Here is a 19,740-nt window from a genome sequence, read left to right as displayed (position 1 = left end):
GAGTAGTACTCCATTTTATTAAAAAACCACATTTTCTTTATCCAGTCTCCAGTTGATGGGCATTTGGGCTGTTTCCAAGTTTTAGCTATCACAGACTGCGCTGCTATGAACATGGTTGCACATATATCACTGTGGTATGATTCTTTTAATTCTTTGGGGAAGATCCCCAGCAGTGGAATAGTGGGGTCAAATGGGACTTCCAGTCCTAGTTCTTTGAGGTATCTCCATACTGATTTCCACAGTGATTGCATCAGTCTACACTCCCACCAGCAGTGGAGCAGGGTTCCTCTTTCCCCACAGCCCTGCCAGCATTTGTTATTGGTTGATTTCATGATAGCAGCCATTCTTTCTGGAGTGAGGTGGAATCTCAGCATTGTTTTCATTTGCATCTCTCGAATGACCAGTGATGTTGAACATTTTTTCATGTATTTATTTGCTATTTCTACTTCTTTGTCTGAGAAATGTCTGTTCATTTCAGATGCCCATTTTTGGATTGGGTCTTTAAATTTGGGAGGTCTGATCTTTTTAAGCTCTTTATAGATTTGAGATAGTAGACCTTTGTCTGAGGAAAAGCAGGTGAAGATTTTTTCCCACATTGTGGGTTGTCTCTTCACACTGCTGGTGATTTCTCTTGCTATGCAGAAGCCTTTTAATAAGAAGAGATCCCACTTGTTGATTGTTTGTGCTAGTTCACAGGCAACTGAGGTTTTGTTCATAAAATCTTTTCCTACACCGATGTCTTCAAGGGTTCTACCTAACCTCTGTTCCAACTGGTTCAGAGTTTCTATTTTAATATTTAGATCTTTAATCCATTTTGATTTTAGTTTAGTGCATGGTGAGAGATACAGGTCTAGTTTGAATCTTTGGCAAGTTGAAGCCCAATTTTTCCAGCACCATTTATTAAAGAGGCTATCTTTCCTCCAGTGAGGGTGTTTGGCTCCTTTGTCGAAGATGAGATGGCTGAGTGTGTCTGGCATTGTTTCTGCATCTTCTAATCTGTTCCACTGGTCCTCAAGTCTGTTTCTTTGCCAGTACCATGCTGTTTTTATCACAGTAGCTTTGTAATAGAGTTGCAGGTTGGGGATTGTGATACCCCCTGCCATGTCTCTGTTACCTAGAATTACTTTTGCTATTCTGGGTCTCTTCTTGTTCCAAATGAATTTTTGGATTGTTTTGTCAAGGTCTATGAAGTATGCTGGTGGGATCTCAATGGGAATTGCATTAAATCTACATAGCAGCTTTGGAAGTATGGCCATTGTCACTATATTAATCCTTCCTACCCAGGAGCAGGGGATATCTTTCCATTTTCTGATATCATCTTCAATCTCTCTTTGCATAGTGCCATAGTTTTCAAAGAAGAGGTCTTTGATTTCTTTTGTTAGGTTGATTCCTAGGTATTTCAGTTTTTTGGATGCTATTGTGAAAGGAATTATTTGCCCTATTTCTCTCTCAGTGAGTCTGTCATTGGTGTAGAGGAAAGCTATTGATTTTTGTGTGTTGACCTTGTAACCAGCTACTTGACTGAATTTGGTTATTAAGTCTAGAAGACTTTTGATGGAGTTCTTGGGGTCTTCTATATAGAGTATCATGTCATCTACAAATAATGACAATTTGACTTCTTCATTTCCTATCTTTATTCCTTTTATTTCTTTCTCTTGTCTAATTGCCATGGCTAATGTTTGCAGAACTATATTGAACAAGAGTGGTGATAGTGGACATCCTTGTCTTGTTCCTGATTTTAGTGTGAAGGATTTCAGTTTTTGACCATTTAGTATGACATTGGCTGTTGGTTTTTCATAGATGGCTTCTATCAGTTTGAGGTAGAGACTATCTATTCCAATTTTTTGTAGGGTTTTTATCATAAATGCATGTTGGATTTTGTCAAATGCTTTTTCTGCATCTACGGAGATAATCATATGGTTTTTGTCCTTGGCTCTATTGATATAGTGTATTACATGGATTGATTTTCCTATATTGACCCATCCCTGCATCCCTGGGATGAATCCCACTTGATCAGGGTGTATGATCTTCTTGATGATCTTCTGCATTCTGTTTTCCAGTATCTTATTAAGGATTTTTGCATCTATGTTCATTAATGAGATTGGCCTATAGTTCTCTTTTTCAGTTGAGTCTTTCTCTCCTTTGGGGATCAAGGTGATGCTTGCTTCCAGGAATGAATTTGGGAGTATTGCTTCCCTTTCAATTTCACTGAAGAGTTTAAACAATAGTGGCAGCAATTCCTCTCTAAATGTCTTGTAGAATTCAGCAGTGAAGCCATCAGGGCCCAGGCTTTTCTTAGTTGATAAGTTTTTAATTACATTTTCAATTTCATTGGTTGATATTGGGTTGTTCAGAATTTTTAGGTCTTCTTCGTTCAACTTTGGTAATTCATATGTATCTAGGAATCTGTCCATTTCTTCTGTGTTGTCCATCTTATTGGCGTATAGGTTCTGGAAGTAGGTATTGATGATCCTCTGGATTTCTGCTGGGTCTGTTGTAATTTCCCCCTTTTCATTCCTAATTGCATGGATCTGGGCCTTTTCTTTCCTTTTTCTGACAAGGTTGGCTAAAGGTTTGTCAATTTTGTTGATTCTTTCGAAGAACCAACTCTTGCCCTCATTGATTTTTTGTATCGTTCTCTTAGTCTCCATTGCATTGATTTCTCCTCTGATCTTTATAATTTCCTCCCTTGTATGAGCTTTGGGGTTGTCCTGCTCTTCTTTTTCTAGACGCTTGAGGTGCAGCATCAGGTTGTTTAATTGGGCTTCTTCTGTTTTCCTAATATGTGTATTCACTGCTATGAATTTCCCTCGTAAGACTGCTTGCATTGTGTCCCATAGATTCCGATATGTTGTATTGCCATTGTCCTTTAATTGAAGGAACTGTCTGATTTCTTCTTTAATTTCCTCTGTGACCCATTGGTTATTCAGAAGTGTGTTGTTCAATTTCCACGTGTTTATGAAATTTTTTGAGTTTCTTTTGCTATGGATCTCCAATTGCATCGCCCTATGGTCTGATAATATACAGGGGATAACTTCAGTTCCTTTGCACTTACTTAAACATGTTCTATGTGTGAGTATGTGGTCTATTTTGGAGAATGACCCATGTGCAGCTGAGAAGAATGTGTATTCTGATTTTGTGGGGTGGAAGACTCTGTAAACATCTGTTAAGTTCATTTGTTCAGGAGTTCGATTGAGTTCTAGTATTTCATTACTTATTTTTTGTCTAGTTGATCTATCTATTTGTGACAGTGGGGTGTTGAGGTCCCCCACTACAATTGTATTAGTGCATATATGACTTTTCATGTCCGTTAGTATTTGTTTTATATAGTTGGGTGCACTAGTGTTTGGTGCATAGATATTTATGATTGTCATCTCTTCCTCTTGGATTCTTCCCTTTACAAGGATGTAGTGTCCTTCTTCATCTCTCTTCATCAGTGTTGGTTTGAAATCTACTTGATCTGCCAAGAGGATAGCTACTCCTGCTTTTTTTCGGGTTCCTGTTGCATGGAGTATTGTTTTCCACCCTTTAACTTTCAGTCTATGAATTTCCTTTTGAATTAAGTGTGTTTCTTGTATGCGGCATATTGTTGGATTTTGCTTCTTGACCCATTCTGCCAGTCTATTTCTTTTGATTGGTGAATTGAGACTATTAATAATGATGGTTATAACTGAAATGTATTGACTTGTCATTGCCATGACTTTTTCTTTTTGTTGGGTTCTCCCCCTTTACATTTAATTTCTTGTCATTCAGATGGGTTCATTCTGCTTTGCTTCCTGGGGTTGTGATCCTCAATGTCTTTTCCTAGGATATTGTCTAAAATTTTTTGAAGTGCTGGTTTGGTATTCACGAAGTTCCTAAGGTGCTCTTTGTCATGCAAGTATCTTATTTCTGCATCCATTTTGAAAGATAGTTTTGCACGGTACATCAATCTGGGTTGGAGGCTGTTTTCTTTTAGGGCTTGGAATATGTCACTCCAAGCTCTTCTTGCCTTGATGGTTTGTGTTGAGAAGTCTGCTGTGATTCTGATGGGCTTTCCTTTGTATGTGATTTGTTTCTTTTCTCTGACTGCTTGGAGAACTTTGTTCTTCTGTTGTGTTTCTGGAATCTTAACAATTATATGCCTATGTGTAGATTTTTTTTGATCAAGGCTATTTGGAGTCCTATATGCCTCACTTATTTGTATGTCAAGCTCTCTTCCCCTGCTTGGGAAGTTTTCTGCCATTATTTCTGTGAAGAGATTTTTTTATGTCATCGCCACTCTCTCCTGTTTCTTCATTGAGCCCAATCAGTCTTGTTATTCTTCGCATCATCTAGCAGCTGCTGGATTGATTTCTCATGTTCCCTTATAATTTTGATGCAATTTTTCTTTTCCTAGTCACTAATTGCAATCTTATCTTCTATATCTGAAATTCTGTCCTCACATTGGCTCATTCTGCTGTGTAGACTTTCAATGGAGTTTTTCATGTCCTGGAAATCTATTTGCATCTGTTTTATGGATTCCATTTGTTTCTTATGTTGGGATTCCATCATGTTCCTGAGCTCCTCTCTAGATTTATTAATCATGTCTTGCACTAGGGGCACAATCTCTCCTGCTATCTGAGAAATTATTTCTGATTGCATTTTTTCCAGATCCCCTTTTGTTGCCAGTTCAGTGGGTCCAGGTGGTTGAGTATCAGAGTGTTCCATCTCATTTCCCTTTGGGGTTGCTGTAGGTGATCTGGAAGTCTGGTTTTGAGACTTATTTACATGTTTTCTCATTTCGACTGGGGCAGGGGGCTGTTAGTGCCTGCACGGATTGCCTCCTCTGAGCTGGGAGAGGTGGGACAGGGCCGGGAGCAGCGCTAGGGATGGTGACCCAAAAGCCCTTTCCTGTGGGCTGGGAGCAGCAGGAGGGATGGTGGCCGCGAAGCCCATTCCTCTGGACCAGGAGCAGTGGAATGGTGGCTCAGAAGCCCCTACCTCTGGGCCGGGAGCAGCAGGACTCAGTACCTTGGTCTGGTGGTCTGGTGTCCTCTGTGTCTTTGTAGTTTGGAACCAGGTGGCTGCCTCTCTGCAGCGGGGTGATTCGGCGTCTTCTGCACCACTCGGGACCTCGGTAGGGCGTGCACAGACCTGCCTGTCTGCAGCGGGCTCATTCAGCATGTTCTGTGTGACTCAGGACCTCAGTAGGGCATTCACAGATTTGCCTGTCTGCAGCGGGCTGATTTGGCATGTTCTGTGGACTCAGGACCTCAGTAGGGCGTGGCCAGACCTGCTTGTCTGCAGCAGGGTGATTTGGCGTCTTCCACATGACTCAGGACCTCGGTAGGAGTTTTCAAGTTTTTTTAATGTGAGATCGCCACTGTTTAGCATTGAGCCTCTGATCAGCATCATTTTGGACTTAATAGAGTTTTTGCAAAGAGAAACCATAGATAGGTCTCATGTTTCTGATAAAATTTCCCAGGACAAGTCGGGATCACTTTTACCTTTCCTTTTTTGGCCCCTCGTTATTAGCCTAGGTTGGGCCATCCAACAGTCTGTGCCTTAGGGGAGGCTAGTATATGATCTGTAGTGAAAAGAATCTCATTTCCAATAAAACTTCCATGAAGGATAAGACAAGTGAATTCTTTGCTGTGGTGTGGCTCTGTACATTTACTTTTATAAATATCATATCTGTAACTATTGTCACTTAGACTTCTGTACATATGCTATTTTATCATCCTTACAGAAATGCATCAGGTAGTATTAGTGATCCCACTCTGAGAGTAGGCTAATATTAGATTGGATTGAATGACACAAAGCACATGCCTGGTGATGAAATGGGTTTGAGTGTCTAAGGGGACTTTTTTTTCCCCCAGTAGTAAGAATTGAACCCAAGACCTTTGTACTGAGCTATATTTCTAGCCCTTTTCTAAAAATTTGAGACAAGGTCTTGCTAAATTGCCCAGGCTGGGCTCACACTTGTGATCCTGGTACCTCAGCTTCCCAGAGTCCCCGAATTACAGACTTGGGTCACTGTGTCCAGCAAGACTCCTTTTTAAATTGTTCCCACTGCAATGCCTACATTTAACAAATAACTATGTATGTTTTGCATCTCTTAAAGTATTTTACAATAGCTTTTTTCTTTCCTTTTTTTTTTTGGTACCGGGGATCAAACTCGAGTCCTTGCGCTTGCCCAGCAGGTGGTGAAACCACTGAGCTAAATATTAGCTCTTTTCTTTCAAATTAATTTCATTTGGGTCTTTTTTTATATTTATTATATTGTTGTTATATGTGAAAATACAAAAAAATACTTTCTGTGCTCTTGAAATTTATATTTTAGATATGATATATGTTACAAATGCTGTGAAAGAATATTTTTCCTGTGATAAATGGTGGGAGAGAGGAAAAACAAGGAGGGAAGGTCAGTTATCTCTGGAAGAAGGTTACAAAACACTTCTTTTTTAAAGAAGTGATGTTTAAGCTGCAGCTTAAAAGCTGATTGATGTTGTTCACAATGACCAGACTAGGAAGGGCATTCTAGGTGGTGTGAAGTATTGCCATGAAACAGCACAGCATATTTAAGGACTGCAAATTCAATACAGCCAGTGCAGTGGTGCATGAAGGTACAGTGAGAGGATATGCTTACTTAGCAAGATGACTCAAACAAAAGTGTGGATGATAAATAAAGGAATATTAAAGCACTCTCTGGGACTGCATGAGAATATCCAGGTCAGAGGCTATGAAAGCTTAAACAAGACAGGCAGTGTATGAAGCGGAAGTTGGGGTGGCACATGTACTGGAGAGCTAAGAAGATGTAGTTTTAGTAATTCTAGTGTGTTGCCTAAAAGATTTAATGTACTATAAGAAGTAATCATTCTACCATACTATCTAATTCTTGAGTAAAATATAGCCAAAAGTATCTGATTTGAGACATAAACCAAGTATTTTGAGATTATTTTTCATAGTTGTCCCTTACTGTTTTAAATTTGCCTTACTTATTCCATACCTGTAGATAAGTTTTGTAAGGAAATAGAGGGAGAAAGACCTGGCTTGTGAGAACAGATTATTGATGAGGCTTGTGATTTTCATAATGACAGGAAAGAAACAGAAAAACTAGAAAATGGTACTCACGCTACCTGCTGCACACACGCAAGGACCCGAATTCCATCCCCGGTACCAAAGAAAAAAAAAAGAAAATGGTACTGACGGTATATACATGGTTACCTCTGGTGTCCAGAGATAGAGAGACCATAAATTAAAAATGGAAGTTCACCCTTTAAAAACAAGATGAAGGAATTTTAGAAAAGAGGACAAAATAGTCTGAGGATGCCTGAAAAATATTCTGCCAGAGAAGGAGCTAAAGCCAGAACTGCAGAAAAAGCCCTACTTGCCAAGGAAAACCAAGAGTTTTCTTACTGCAATGATATGTGTCCTTCACATGGAAATAAAGTGATCAGAAAGCTATTATTACCAGCCATTTAGTTTTATGAAATTTAGGATGATATTTAAAGGAACAATAGGGAAATTATAATACTAAAGTAGAACATCTTCATTAAATGCTTAAAAGTGATACTTCAAAAAAGTATGACTAAATGCTGTTTTAAGTTTATATATTACTTTGGATTGTAAGTATTTTGTAAGTATTTTCTTTTTGTGTATTATATGCAAAGATATTAGAAGATATGCTAAATTCAATTCAAAGAATTAATTCCTTATAAAGATTTAAGTAGTTTTTTTAAAGCATTGAAATTACCTCTATTGTATCTAAGCAGAGCAAGAAATAGAAATGGTTATATATTTTGTGAAATGATGGTTAAGTTATAGACCAGTTTTTTTCATGATACGTATTTAGTAAATAATTATGGCATGGAATTCAGGTTGTTGATTTAAAAATTCAGATTTTTACCAGTAACTATTTTCATTTGCATACATTTTGACTCTACTAATACGATCTTAGAGTCTTTTATAAACTAATGCTTTACTAAATGAAGTTAATGTTTATAACCTAAACACACTAGATTATCTAAGAAAAGACAATCAAGGTAAAATAGACATCTAACTGAGGTAAGGAGAAGAGTTTGATAGTAGCAGTGAAGACTCACTAGAAAATTTGAGGGGAGATGAGGTATCACAGGCATTAGAATAGTATTACAAAGAGATAAATATATACAATAAGCAAATTAAGAGAACTGAAAATGAATGCATTTTTCCAGCATAATTTTTTATTATGGTAATAGTTGGGTTTTTTCTGAGTATGATATACTTCATGAAGTCCACTAAAATGCAGTTAAGAGCTAGCATTCTGTCCAGAGCAGAAGAAAAAAAAATGTTATGTTGCAGGCCACAGGGCTGCTTTGTGTTAATGTCTTCGTGCTTTATTTATTGTAAACAATGGACAATAAGAGTCATAAGAATATGTTAGAGTCTTGGAACTAAAAATCATTTTGATGCTAAAGAGAGGGAAAAGACCACTACTTTTAAACAAAAATTAGATATTTTAAATATGCAATTACTTAATAGTTAGGTTTTATAGCAGTACCTTTTCTAAACAGCATTTCCTCCACAGTTTGACACTATTATCCGTAAGTATGCTAAATTCCTTCTGAAGCTGGTCCTCCACCAAGGTATCTGGGAATTCTTCCCATCAACTCCCTCATCAAACTGAGTGTATTTAAAGCTAGAGTGAAGTCTGATCACTGCACTGTGGCTATTGTTTCCCTTTGCTGTGTGAAATTAAGACCAGTGTTTACGGTCCAATGGTATTATGTTGTTAAATCAAACTTGGGTAGATGGACCTTCAGGGTTCAAGACAAGCCTACCCTTTTGCTGCTAGGCTCTATCAAAAGATATTCATAGTCCTTAGCCCCTCCAATTCACAGATGGATCCACTTCCCAGGGGTTTTCAGCTCAAATCTTTGTCCCTCGTCCCTCTCCAGGGGCTTATATCTAATAGTTGGATATCTTTTCCTTTTAATCTTCAAAACTCGAAGAGTCTGTTTTCCTGCCTTCACCACCCTTTTGAAAGTATCTTCATATAAACAAATTCTTGATTGGAGAGACCATTTTCAATAATTCTAAAGTGATTATGTACTTATACACTTAGAGCTAAAGGAGGCAGGGGGCTCGATTACTGGAATTCTTGAAGGAAAAAATAATTATTAAATTCTGTATCTAGAACTCTCTGCAGCCCCTAAATCTCTTCATTGGGCCAGGGGGAGAGTTTATAAAATGTAAAATTTAGAAACGTTAAAAACCATGACATTCCTCAAGATTACAGATCCCAAGTAGGATAGATAATATTTTAAGAAATGAAATGTAAAAATTGTAACAGGGATGGAGAGAGTGCAATAAACTTGCCAAGTAGAGGGACCAGATCATGAAGGGCTTTGTGTTCTTTGCTAAAGCAATTAGATTTTTATCTTATACTCATTTGTAGTCAACAGGGAGCAGTTGAAAGATTTTCTTTTTAAGCAATTGAAAGAACAGATTTTTATTTTGAAAGATCACCGTGTAGGCAGCATAGGTGGGAATAGCAGGAGGAAGGAGCTGGGGAGATACTTGGTTTTCTATGCTTTCATTGTCTAGGCAAAAGGAGTGGAGGACTCTAGCTAAAGCAATAAAAAGAATGAATTGAGAGGAAAGAGCTGTGAGAAAAAGGGTGAATCAGTGGGATGCCATGAGTGAAGGAGTGAGGAGGGTATGTTAGAGATTACACTATTCCTGGAGTATTCTAGACAGGTGGTCTTCATACTGTTGACCATGACAGGGACTAGAGAGAAAGGAACAGGTTTGGGGGGAAATGATAAGTTTAATTTTAGGCGTGTTGTACTGAATTCATTTTAAATTTACCTAAAGTACTCATGGATTTTTACAAAAAGGATGTTGTTACTTCATGCTTTTCACTATGTTGAGGAATTTCTGATGATTATGGGGGTTTTTTGTTTTTTAAATTTTTATTGGTAAATTTTAGGTATACAGTGTAATGACAGTCATCATTGGAAATTTGCACCTTTACATATTCTCTCTTGGTTCTTATTTTTCCCCCTTCCCCTGCCCTCCCTTCAACCCCTCCATCCCTCCCTATTTACAAAGACTTTGCTTCCATTTTTTCATTTTCTTATATTAATTCCATTTCCTTCTTTCCTTTCCCCTACCCCTCCCACTTCCCCTTCCGCTTTGCCCCATTTCTTCCTATTTCACATTATCTTTTTTTTTTCTTTTGGTACCAGGGATCAAACTCGGGTCCTTGTGCTTGCACAGCAGGTGGCGAAACCATTGAGCTAAATCCCCGGCCCTCACATTATCTGTTATACCTTTTAGTCCTTATTTACACTTTAAGTTTCTCACACCAGAGAAACTATTCGATATTTACACGTGTGTCCTGTTTATTTTACTTAAGAGTATCGCCTCAATGTGCATCCATTTAGCTATAAATGTCTCTAATTTCTCATTTTTATGGCTGAATAGTACTCCATTTTATTAAAAAACCACATTTTCTTTATCCAGTCTCCAGTTGATGGGCAACTGGGCTGCTTCCAAGTTTTAGCTATTACAAATTGTGCTGCTATGAAGATGGGTGCACATGTATCACTGTGGTATGGTTCTTTTAATTCTTTGGGGAAGATCCCCAGCAGTGGAATAGCGGGGTCAAATGGGACTTTCAATCTTACTTCTTTGCGGTATCTCCATACTGATTCCACAGTGGCTGCCCCAGTCTACACTCCCACCAGCAGTGGAGCAGTGTTCTTTCCCCACAACCCCACCAGCATTTGTTATTGGTTGATTTCACGATAGCAGCCATTCTTTCTGGAGGGGGGTGGAAACTCAGCATTGTTTTTATTTATATCTCTTGAATGACCACTGATGTTAGACATTTTTTCATATGTTTATTTGCTATTTCTACTTCTTTATCTGAGAAATGTCTGTTCATTTCAGATGCCCATTTTTGGATTGGGTCTTTAAATTTGGGAGGCCTGATTTTTTTTAAGTTCTTTATAGATTCTAGATAGTAGACCTTTGTCTGAGGGACAACAGGTAAAAATTTTTTCCCACATTCTTGGTTGTTTCTTCACACTGCCGGTGGTTTCTCTTGCTGTGCAGAAGCTTTTTAATGAGAAGAGATCCCACTTGTTGATTGCTTGTGCTAGTTGACAGACAGCTGAGGTTTTGTTCGTAAAAAATTTTCCAACTCCAGTATCTTCAAGAGTTCTACCTAACCTCTGTTCCAGCTGATTCAGCGTTTCTATTTTAATATTTAGATCTTTAATCCATTTCAATTTTAGTTTAGTACATGGTGAGAGATAGAGGCCTAGTTTTAATCTTTGGCAAGTTGAAACCCAATTTTTCCAGCACCATTGATTAAAGAGGCTATCTTTCCTCCAGTGAGGATGTTTGGCTCCTTTGTCGAAGATGAGATGGCTAAGTGTGTCTGGAATTGTTTCTGCATCTTCTAATCTGTTCCACTGGTGTTCAGGTCTGTTTCTTTGCCAGTACCATGCTGTTTTTATCACAGTAGCTTTGTAGTAGAGTTGCAGGTTGGGGATTGTGATACCCCCTGCCATGTCTCTGTTACCTAGAATTGCTTTTGCTATTCTGGGTCTCTTCTTGTTCCAAATGAAATTTTGGATTGTTTTCTCAAGGTCCGTGAAGTATGCTGCTGGGATTTCAATTGGAATTGCATTGAATCTGTATAGCAGTTTTGGAAGTATGGCCATTTTCATTATGTTGATCTTTCCTACCCAGGAGCAGGGGATGTCTTTCCATTTTCTTATATCTTCTTCCATCTCTCTTTTCAGAGTGCTATAGTTTTCAGAGAAGAGATCTTTGATTTCTTTTGTTAGGTTCCTTCCTAGGTACTTCAGTTTTTTGGATGCTATTGTGAAAGGAATTATTTGCCCTATTTCTCTCTCAGTGAGTCTGTCATTGGTGTAGAGGAAAGCTGTTGATGTTTGTGTGTTGACCTTGTATCCAGCTACTCTACTGAATTTGGTTATTAAGTCTAAAAGACTTTTGGTGGAGTTCTTGGGGTCTTCTATATAGAGTTTCATGTCATCTGCAAATAATGACAATTTGACTTCTTCATTTCCTATCTTTATTCCTTTTATTTCATTCTCTTGTCTAATTGCCATGGCTAATGTTTCCAAAACTATATTGAACAGGGGTGGTGATAGTGGACGTCCTTGTTTTGTTCCTGATTTTAGTGTGAAGGATTTCAGTTTTTGACCATTTAGTGTGATATTGGCTGTTGGTTTTTCATAGATGGGTTTTATCAGTTTGAGGTAGAGATCATCTGTTCCAATTTTTTGTAGGGTTTTTATCATAAATGCATGTTGGATTTTGTCAAATGCTTTTTCTGCGTCTATGGAGATAATCATATGGTTTTTGTCCTTGGCTCTATTGATATAGTGTATACATTGATTGATTTGCGTATGTTGAACCATCCCTGCATCCCTGGGATGAATCCCATTTGGTCAAGGTGTATGATATTCTTGATGATCTTCTGCATTCTATTTGCCATTATCTTATTGAGGATTTTTGCATCTATGTTCATTAGTGAGATTGGCCTATAGTTCTCTTTTTCAATTTGGTCTTTCTCTGCTTTGGAGATCAAGGTGATGCTTGCTTCCAGGAATGAATTTGGGAATATTGCTTCCCTTTCAATTTCATTGAAATGTTTAAACAGCAGTGGCAGTAGTTCCTCTCTAAATGTCTTGTAGAATTCAGCAGTGAAGCCATCAGGACCCGGGCTTTTCTTGGTTGGTTTAAGTTTTTAATCATGTTTTCAATTTCATTGATTGATGTTGGGTTGTTTAGAATTTTTAGGTCTTTGTTGTTCAACTTTGGTAATTCATATGTATCTAGGAATCTGTCCATTTCTTCTGTGTTGTCCGTCTTATTGGCATATAGATTCTGGAAGTAGGTATTGATGATCCTGTGGATTTCTGCTGGGTCCGTTGTAATTTCACGCTTTTCATTCCTAATTGCATGCATTTGGGCCTTTTCTTTCCTTTTTCTGATAAGGTTGGCTAAGGGTTTGTCAATTTTGTTGACTCTTTCAAAGAACCAACTCTTGGCTTCATTGATTTTTTGTATCGTTCTCTTAGTTTCCATTGCTTTGATTTCTCCTTTTATCTTTATAATTTCCTCCCTTGTGTGAGCTTTGGGGTTGTCCTGCTCTTCTTTTTCTAGAAGCTTGAGGTTCAGCATCAGGTTGTTTAATTGGGTTCGCTCTGTTTTCCTAATATGAGTATTTACTGCTATGAATTTCCCTCCTAAGACTGCTTTCATTGTATCCCATGGATTCCGATATGTTGTATTGTCAGTATTATTTAATTGAAGGAACTGTCTGATTTCTTCTTTAATTTCCTCTGTGACCCATTGGTTATTCAGAAGTGTGTTGTTCAATTTCCATGTGTTTACGAAATTTTTTGAGTTTCTTTTGCTATGGATCTCCAATTTCATTGCACTATGGTCTGATAATATACAGGGGATAACTTCAATTCCTTTGCACTTACTTAAACATGTTCTATGTGTGAGTATGTGGTCTATTTTGGAGAATGCCCATGTGCAGCTGAGAAGAATGTGTATTCTGATTTTGTGGGGTGGAAGACTATAAACATCTGTTAAGTTCATTTGTTCAGGAGTTCAATTGAGTTCTAGTATTTCATTACTTATTTTTTGTCTAGTTGATCTATCTATTTGTGACAGTGGGGTGTTGAGGTCCCCCACTACAATTGTATTAGTGCATATATGACTTTTCATGTCCGTTAGTATTTGTTTTATATAGTTGGGTGCACTAGTGTGTGGTGCATAGATATTTATGATTGTCATCTCTTCCTCTTGGATTCTTCCCTTTACAAGGATGTAGTGTCCTTCTTCATCTCTCTTCATCAGTGTTGGTTTGAAATCTACTTGATCTGCCAAGAGGATAGCTACTCCTGCTTTTTTTCGGGTTCCTGTTGCATGGAGTATTGTTTTCCACCCTTTAAATTTTAGTCTATGAAAAATAAGAACCAAGATGCATTATGTAAAGGTACAATTCCCATTGAGAAATGTTAATTGTGTTGTACACCTACAATGTACCAATAAAAGAATTTAATAAAAAAAAATTTTAGTCTATAAGTTTCTTTTTGAATTACGTGCGTTTCTTGTACGCAGCATATTGTTGGATCTTGCCTCTTGACCCATTTTGCTAGTCTATTTTTTTTGATTGGTGAGTTGAGACCATTAACATTTATGGTTTTAACTGATTACGTATTGACTTATCATTGTCATGACTTTTTCTTTTTCTTGGATTCTCCCCCTTTGCATTTAATTTCTTTTCATGCCCGATTGATTCATTCTGCTGTGCTTCCTGGGTTTGTGATCTTCATTGTCTTTTCCTAGGATATTGTGTACAATTTTTTGGAGTGCTGGTTTTGTATTCATGAACTTCCTAAGGTGCTCTTTGTCATGAAAGTATCTTATTTCTCCATCAATTTTGAAAGAGAGTTTTGCAGGGTACATCAGTCAGGGTTGGAGGCTGTTTTCCCTTAGGGCTTGGCATACATCACTCCAAGCTCTTCTTGCCTTGAGCATTTGCACTGAGAAGTCTGCTGTGATTCTGATGGGCTTTCCTTTGTATGTGTCTTGTTTCTTTTGTCTAACTGCCTGTAGAATTTTGTTCTTCTGTTGTGTTTCTGGAATCTTAACAATTATATGCCTATATGTAGATTTTTTTTTTAATCAACGCTATTTGGAGTCATTTATGCCTCAGTTATCTGTATGTCAAGTTCTTTTCCACTATTTGGGAAGTTTTCTGCTCTTACTTCTGTGAACGGTTTTTTTCTAATATCATCTGCACTGTCTCCTGTTTCTTCATTGACTCCAGTCAGTCTTATGTTATTCTTCTTTGCATCGCCTAGCAGCTGCTGGATTGATTTCTCGTGGTCCCTTACAATTTTAAAGCAAGTTTTCTTTTCCGGGTCACTAATTGCAGTTTAATCTTATCTGAAACTCTTTCCTCACATTGGCTCATTCTTCTGTATAGATTTTCAGTAGAGTTTTTAATCCAGGCAATCTGTTTGTATCTATTTTATTGATTCCATTTGTTTCCTATGTTGGGATTCCATCATGTTCCAGAGCTCCTCTCCAGATTTATTAATCATGTCTTGCACTATGAGCACAATCTCCACTGTTATCTGTGAAATTATTTGTGATTTCATTTTTTCCAGATCCTCTTTTGTTGCCAGTTCAGGGAGTCCAGGTGCTTGAGTATCAGAGTGTTCCATCTCATTTCCCTTTGGGGTTACTGTAGGTGATCTCAAAGTCTGGTTTTGAGACTTGTTTACCTGTCTTCTCCTTTTGATAGGGGGGTGGTTGCTACTGTCGCCCTCGGGGCTCACCTCCTCTGCTCTGGGGCGGTGGTACCGCGGCCTGGAAGCCTCCTCCTCTGCACTGGGAGTGGTCCTGTGGCGGCCCAGAAGCCTCCTTCTCTCGTCTGGGAGCGGTGTATGGCAGCCTAATGAGCAAGCTCCTAGAGGTTTCAGTCCATAATCAGCTGACTCCAAGGCAGGAATGACAAACAGAAATGGCAGAGCAGAAGCAACATGGTATTCACAAGGCAGCAAACGTGGCAAGAGAACTGATAATTATGTTTTAATTGACCTAGTCAAGAAATTACTGTCTATAGTAACCAGTATTTCAGATTTTTTTCCCTAGTTTATTTGGATACAAGTTTATAGAGGAATCACCTTAAACCAGGTTTTATAAATATAGCACACTTGTAATAGAGTTTATTACCTTATGGTTATGCTATTCAAAATGAAGCATTTAAAATCTTTGCCATAGATCCTAATAGGAAAATAAATGTATGAATCAAATGGAGAAACAGTCTGCACAGAAAAGTCTGGGTTTTCCCTCTTGAAGCTGTATGTTACATCATTTATTTTTCTGTTTGTGTTTAATATCCCAAAGTTGTGGGAGTCAGTGAAGCATATGAGGATGCAGCCAATTGTCTCTGGTTGTTAACTAACTCCAAGCCTTGTGCTAACTGTAAATCTCCAATACAGAAGAATGAGGGCTGCAATCACATGCAGTGTGTTAAGGTAAGAAGGCAAAGAGTATTTTTTGTGCTTTGTGGTTGGAATGTTAATCTGTCAGTCCAAAGCAGAACTATTACTTTACTCGTGAAACTATCAATTAAATAAGTAATTTAGTACTATCTTGGAAATAAAAATGCCAACAAAGATCCACATGGCCACAAAATTAATATAAATAATTTATTTTAGAGAATTGAAGGCTAATAAAATATATCTTCCTGGTTTCTCACTCAGAAAGAAACTACCGAATGTTTAAAACAAATATTCTGGAATTAGCTTAGTAACATTTTATTATTCCATACCTACATTTGTAAACTTTTTTGTCTTAAAATTATTTTATATCCTATATTTTTCCTTTTTATGGGTATTGTCAGTTTTTAAATGATTATTTAATATTATGTAGAGGATGATGTAATTTTCTGTAATTTGAAATAGGAAAGAAACTCAAATTAAGATTCCAATAAAATATATTATATCCGTATGTTCTAAGATTAGCTTGAATATTTAACATTGTAGCTTAGTAATCATTATCATTATAACTTGCAAAGAAGTGGCAGTTACCAAATGATTTTACAAGTCTGCATTATTATGAAATTAATGTAAATGAATTGACCTAGTGAGGGAGCAATAATGATTCCCTAAGGGCCATTAAGAAAAACCTAGTGCAGTGTCCTGAGCAAAATACACAGACATGCCTATTAGTTCAGCTAAGGATTGGACCAGAATTCTTTCAGCTCATTTTAGTGTTTCCTCCAACATCAATATTTTTCTCCATGCCCACCCTGCCTTGGAAAATTTGATGTAATCTAGATGTGTGAGGAAGTATAGATTGACCACAAATATCAGCAGTTGGCTGCTGAGATAAAATCGAATTATCTTTATTTCCTTCCTAGCATTTGCCAGTAGTAATTAATAAGTATGTATTAAGAAATATTTTCTTAAAAAAATAAAATAAAATAAAGAAATATTTTCTTGAATTAATTACACTGACATAAAAGTAATCCAACTTAAACAGATTTTGCTGAAACTTCTGTTGCATTTAAAACAAACATTTATATACTTGCTCTATAAATGTGGCAGTCTTAATATCTGAAGTGTTTTCATTGAAAATAGAAACTGAAAGTCAGTTTTTGTGACATTGAAGGCCTACCTAGCACATAATAACATTGCTGCAGCAAAATCGAACACTTTTATTTTATTCTATTTTATTGTTTGGTACTGGGGATCAAACTCGGGACCTTGTGCTTTTGAGACAGGCACTGGAACCACTGAGCTAAATCCTCAGCCCTAAAATCAAATACTTTTAAACCATTATTTAAATATGTTGGTGGGCAGGGGATTTAGCTCAGTGGCTCCACCGCCTGCCTTGCAAGCACAAGGTCCTGAGTTCGATCCCCAGTACCAAAAAAAAAAAAGATAAAATGTTGGTGGAACATGTTATGTATAACTGAATCCATGCTTTGACACAGAGACCAAATCATAGTATACCTTTATTAATACCTCAGTGTTATCATTCAATAGGCAGTTTTTGCTTTCTGGAATCAAATGTGTTAAGCCTTTTAGCAGAAAGAAAAATTTGGTCCTCTAAAAAAAATGGTTTATTGTAAAAACATGGTTTATTCTATTTACTTTCCCTTACATATGATTTTTTGAATGTATTTAAATTTTTTGTTAAATATTTTAAATCACTTACAATGATTTTCTGTATCTGATTTGTATAAAGCTATATTCTATGACTAAAAAATAAAAATTATTTAAGTTCTATATTTTTTCTCCATTCTGGAAGATAATATTTACTAAGGTATAGGTTATTTTTATACACATTAAAACTCTCTGAAAATGTGGACTGTGCCATCTTTTTAAGTACTATGGAACATTTACAAAAAAAGTGACCATTGATTATCAAAGAAAACTTCAGTTGTATTCCAGAAAGTAAAAAATAGTGGAAATAACATTCTCTGGTCATAAGAGAATAAAGTAGAAATTAATAATAAGTTACAAAAGGCTTTTCACTTAGAAATTTTAAATGTTTCAAGCAACTGAAGTAAAAAAAGAAATGAAAATAGAAATTAAAGAATTTGTATAAAATAAAACATTTTATCAGAACCTGAGGGCTATAGCAAAGCAATGCTCAGAAATAAGTACACACCCTTGTCTATCTAAAAGAGTATAAAATGAAAAATGAATTAAGGATGTAATTTTAATATTTAGAAAAACAAATGAAAGAAGAGTAAGAAATTTTTTTTTTGGTACTGGGGATCGAACTCGGGTCCTTGTGCTTGTGCAACAGGCAGCGAAACCACTGAGCTAAATCCCGGGCCCCAAGAAATTTTTTTTAAATTAACAAGTTAAAAAAGAAAACCAATGCAACTATAAATAAATCCAAAAAGAGGTTTTCTGAAGAAAAAATAAGATAGAAAAACCAGGAAGGTAATAAAGAAAAAATAAAGTTGAGGGAGTTGAAATATACAGTATGAGAAATAAAAGAAATAATCAGAAAAACATAGCAACAAATAATAAGGAAAAACTTTGTTCTACCCTTGCAGATATAGTTCAAATTGGATTTGAATGGATTAATTTTGTGAGAAAAAGTAATTTATTAAAACTGACTGTAAAAGAAAGAAAATCCAAATATACTCATTCCCAGAGAAGGTTTTTTGAAGATCTCCACCTTAGACCTCCTTAAAGATCCTCCCCTCTTCAGCCTTCTAAAAGGAGCCCTGAGTTTCGCAGTAGAATTCTACCAAATCTTTAAGAAGCAGGCAATTCCATGGTTACTTAATTGTTCCTGGGATTTTTTTTTTTAATTTTTAAAGAAATTTTCAAGTTATTTTTATAAATTAAGTCAAACCTTACTACTTTTTTTTTTTTTGGTACCGGGGATCGGACTCTGGTCCTTGCACTTGCAAGGCAGGCAACAAACAGAACCACTGAGCTAAATCCCCAGCCCTAGTAAATCAAACCTTAATGCCGCTTATCAAGATTATAATATTAAAACTGTAGGCTAATTACTTATAAATAATAATGCAGATATCCTAAGAAGATATTAACGAGGACCAAAAAGAAAAGAGAAAAACAGATAATAGCAAACATAACCCAGTAGAACACATTAAGAGTAACTGACCAAGAAGAGTTTATTCCAGTAAGACAAGAACACTTCTGTATCAAGGTAGCTGCTGCTGTACCTAATCTTTCTACCAGTGTTTTCCATGTTGAAAGACATTTAACAAAAAAAAAAAATCAGCAACCTCTGTTTATAAAATTTGGGTAGAGACAATAGATTCTTCCTAAAAAATGATAAAAATAAATTGCCTCAGTCTAAAAGCTAGTATATTTAGTGGAGAAACTAAAGACAAATCTCCCTATATTTAAAAACAAAGTAAGGATGCTGTCCGTCACCAATATTATTAGCATTGCAATGATGATGTTGGTCAGCTTAGACAACAGGAGGAAATGAGACATATAAAACTTAGAAATGTGACAATAAAATTATCACTTTTTGCAGATGGCATAATTATATGCCTAGAAAAGAATCCACTGAAAAACTACAAAAACAAAAATTTAAGTATCGGAGTATAAAATTAATATATAGAAAGTAGTAACCTTAATATGTACCAATAACATCCAAATAGAATATATACTAAGAGACTTCACTTATCTAAAAATAAATATGCCAGATTTACATTGCAAAACTGTT

General features: G+C 36.6%; 1 protein-coding gene across 9 annotated transcripts in view; it reads left to right on the top strand.

Annotated features, from left to right (window-relative positions):
* Positions 1 to 19,740, top strand: part of Ankib1 (ankyrin repeat and IBR domain containing 1) — a 190,556-nt gene that overhangs the window by 154,843 nt on the left and 15,973 nt on the right. For all 9 annotated transcript variants that reach the window (XM_021242588.2, XM_004862370.4, XM_087204472.1 and 6 more), the window contains one exon: positions 15,919 to 16,049. In XM_021242588.2, the coding sequence (XP_021098247.2) occupies positions 15,919 to 16,049 (131 nt within the window). The remainder of the gene's footprint in view (positions 1 to 15,918; positions 16,050 to 19,740) is intronic.

This window comes from Heterocephalus glaber, unplaced genomic scaffold, assembly GCF_053883595.1.
Source record: "Heterocephalus glaber isolate CG9 unplaced genomic scaffold, H.glaber_assembly_v1.0 deba00000546, whole genome shotgun sequence".
NCBI lineage: Eukaryota > Metazoa > Chordata > Mammalia > Rodentia > Bathyergidae > Heterocephalus > Heterocephalus glaber.
This window is presented reverse-complemented; position numbering and strand designations above follow the sequence as displayed.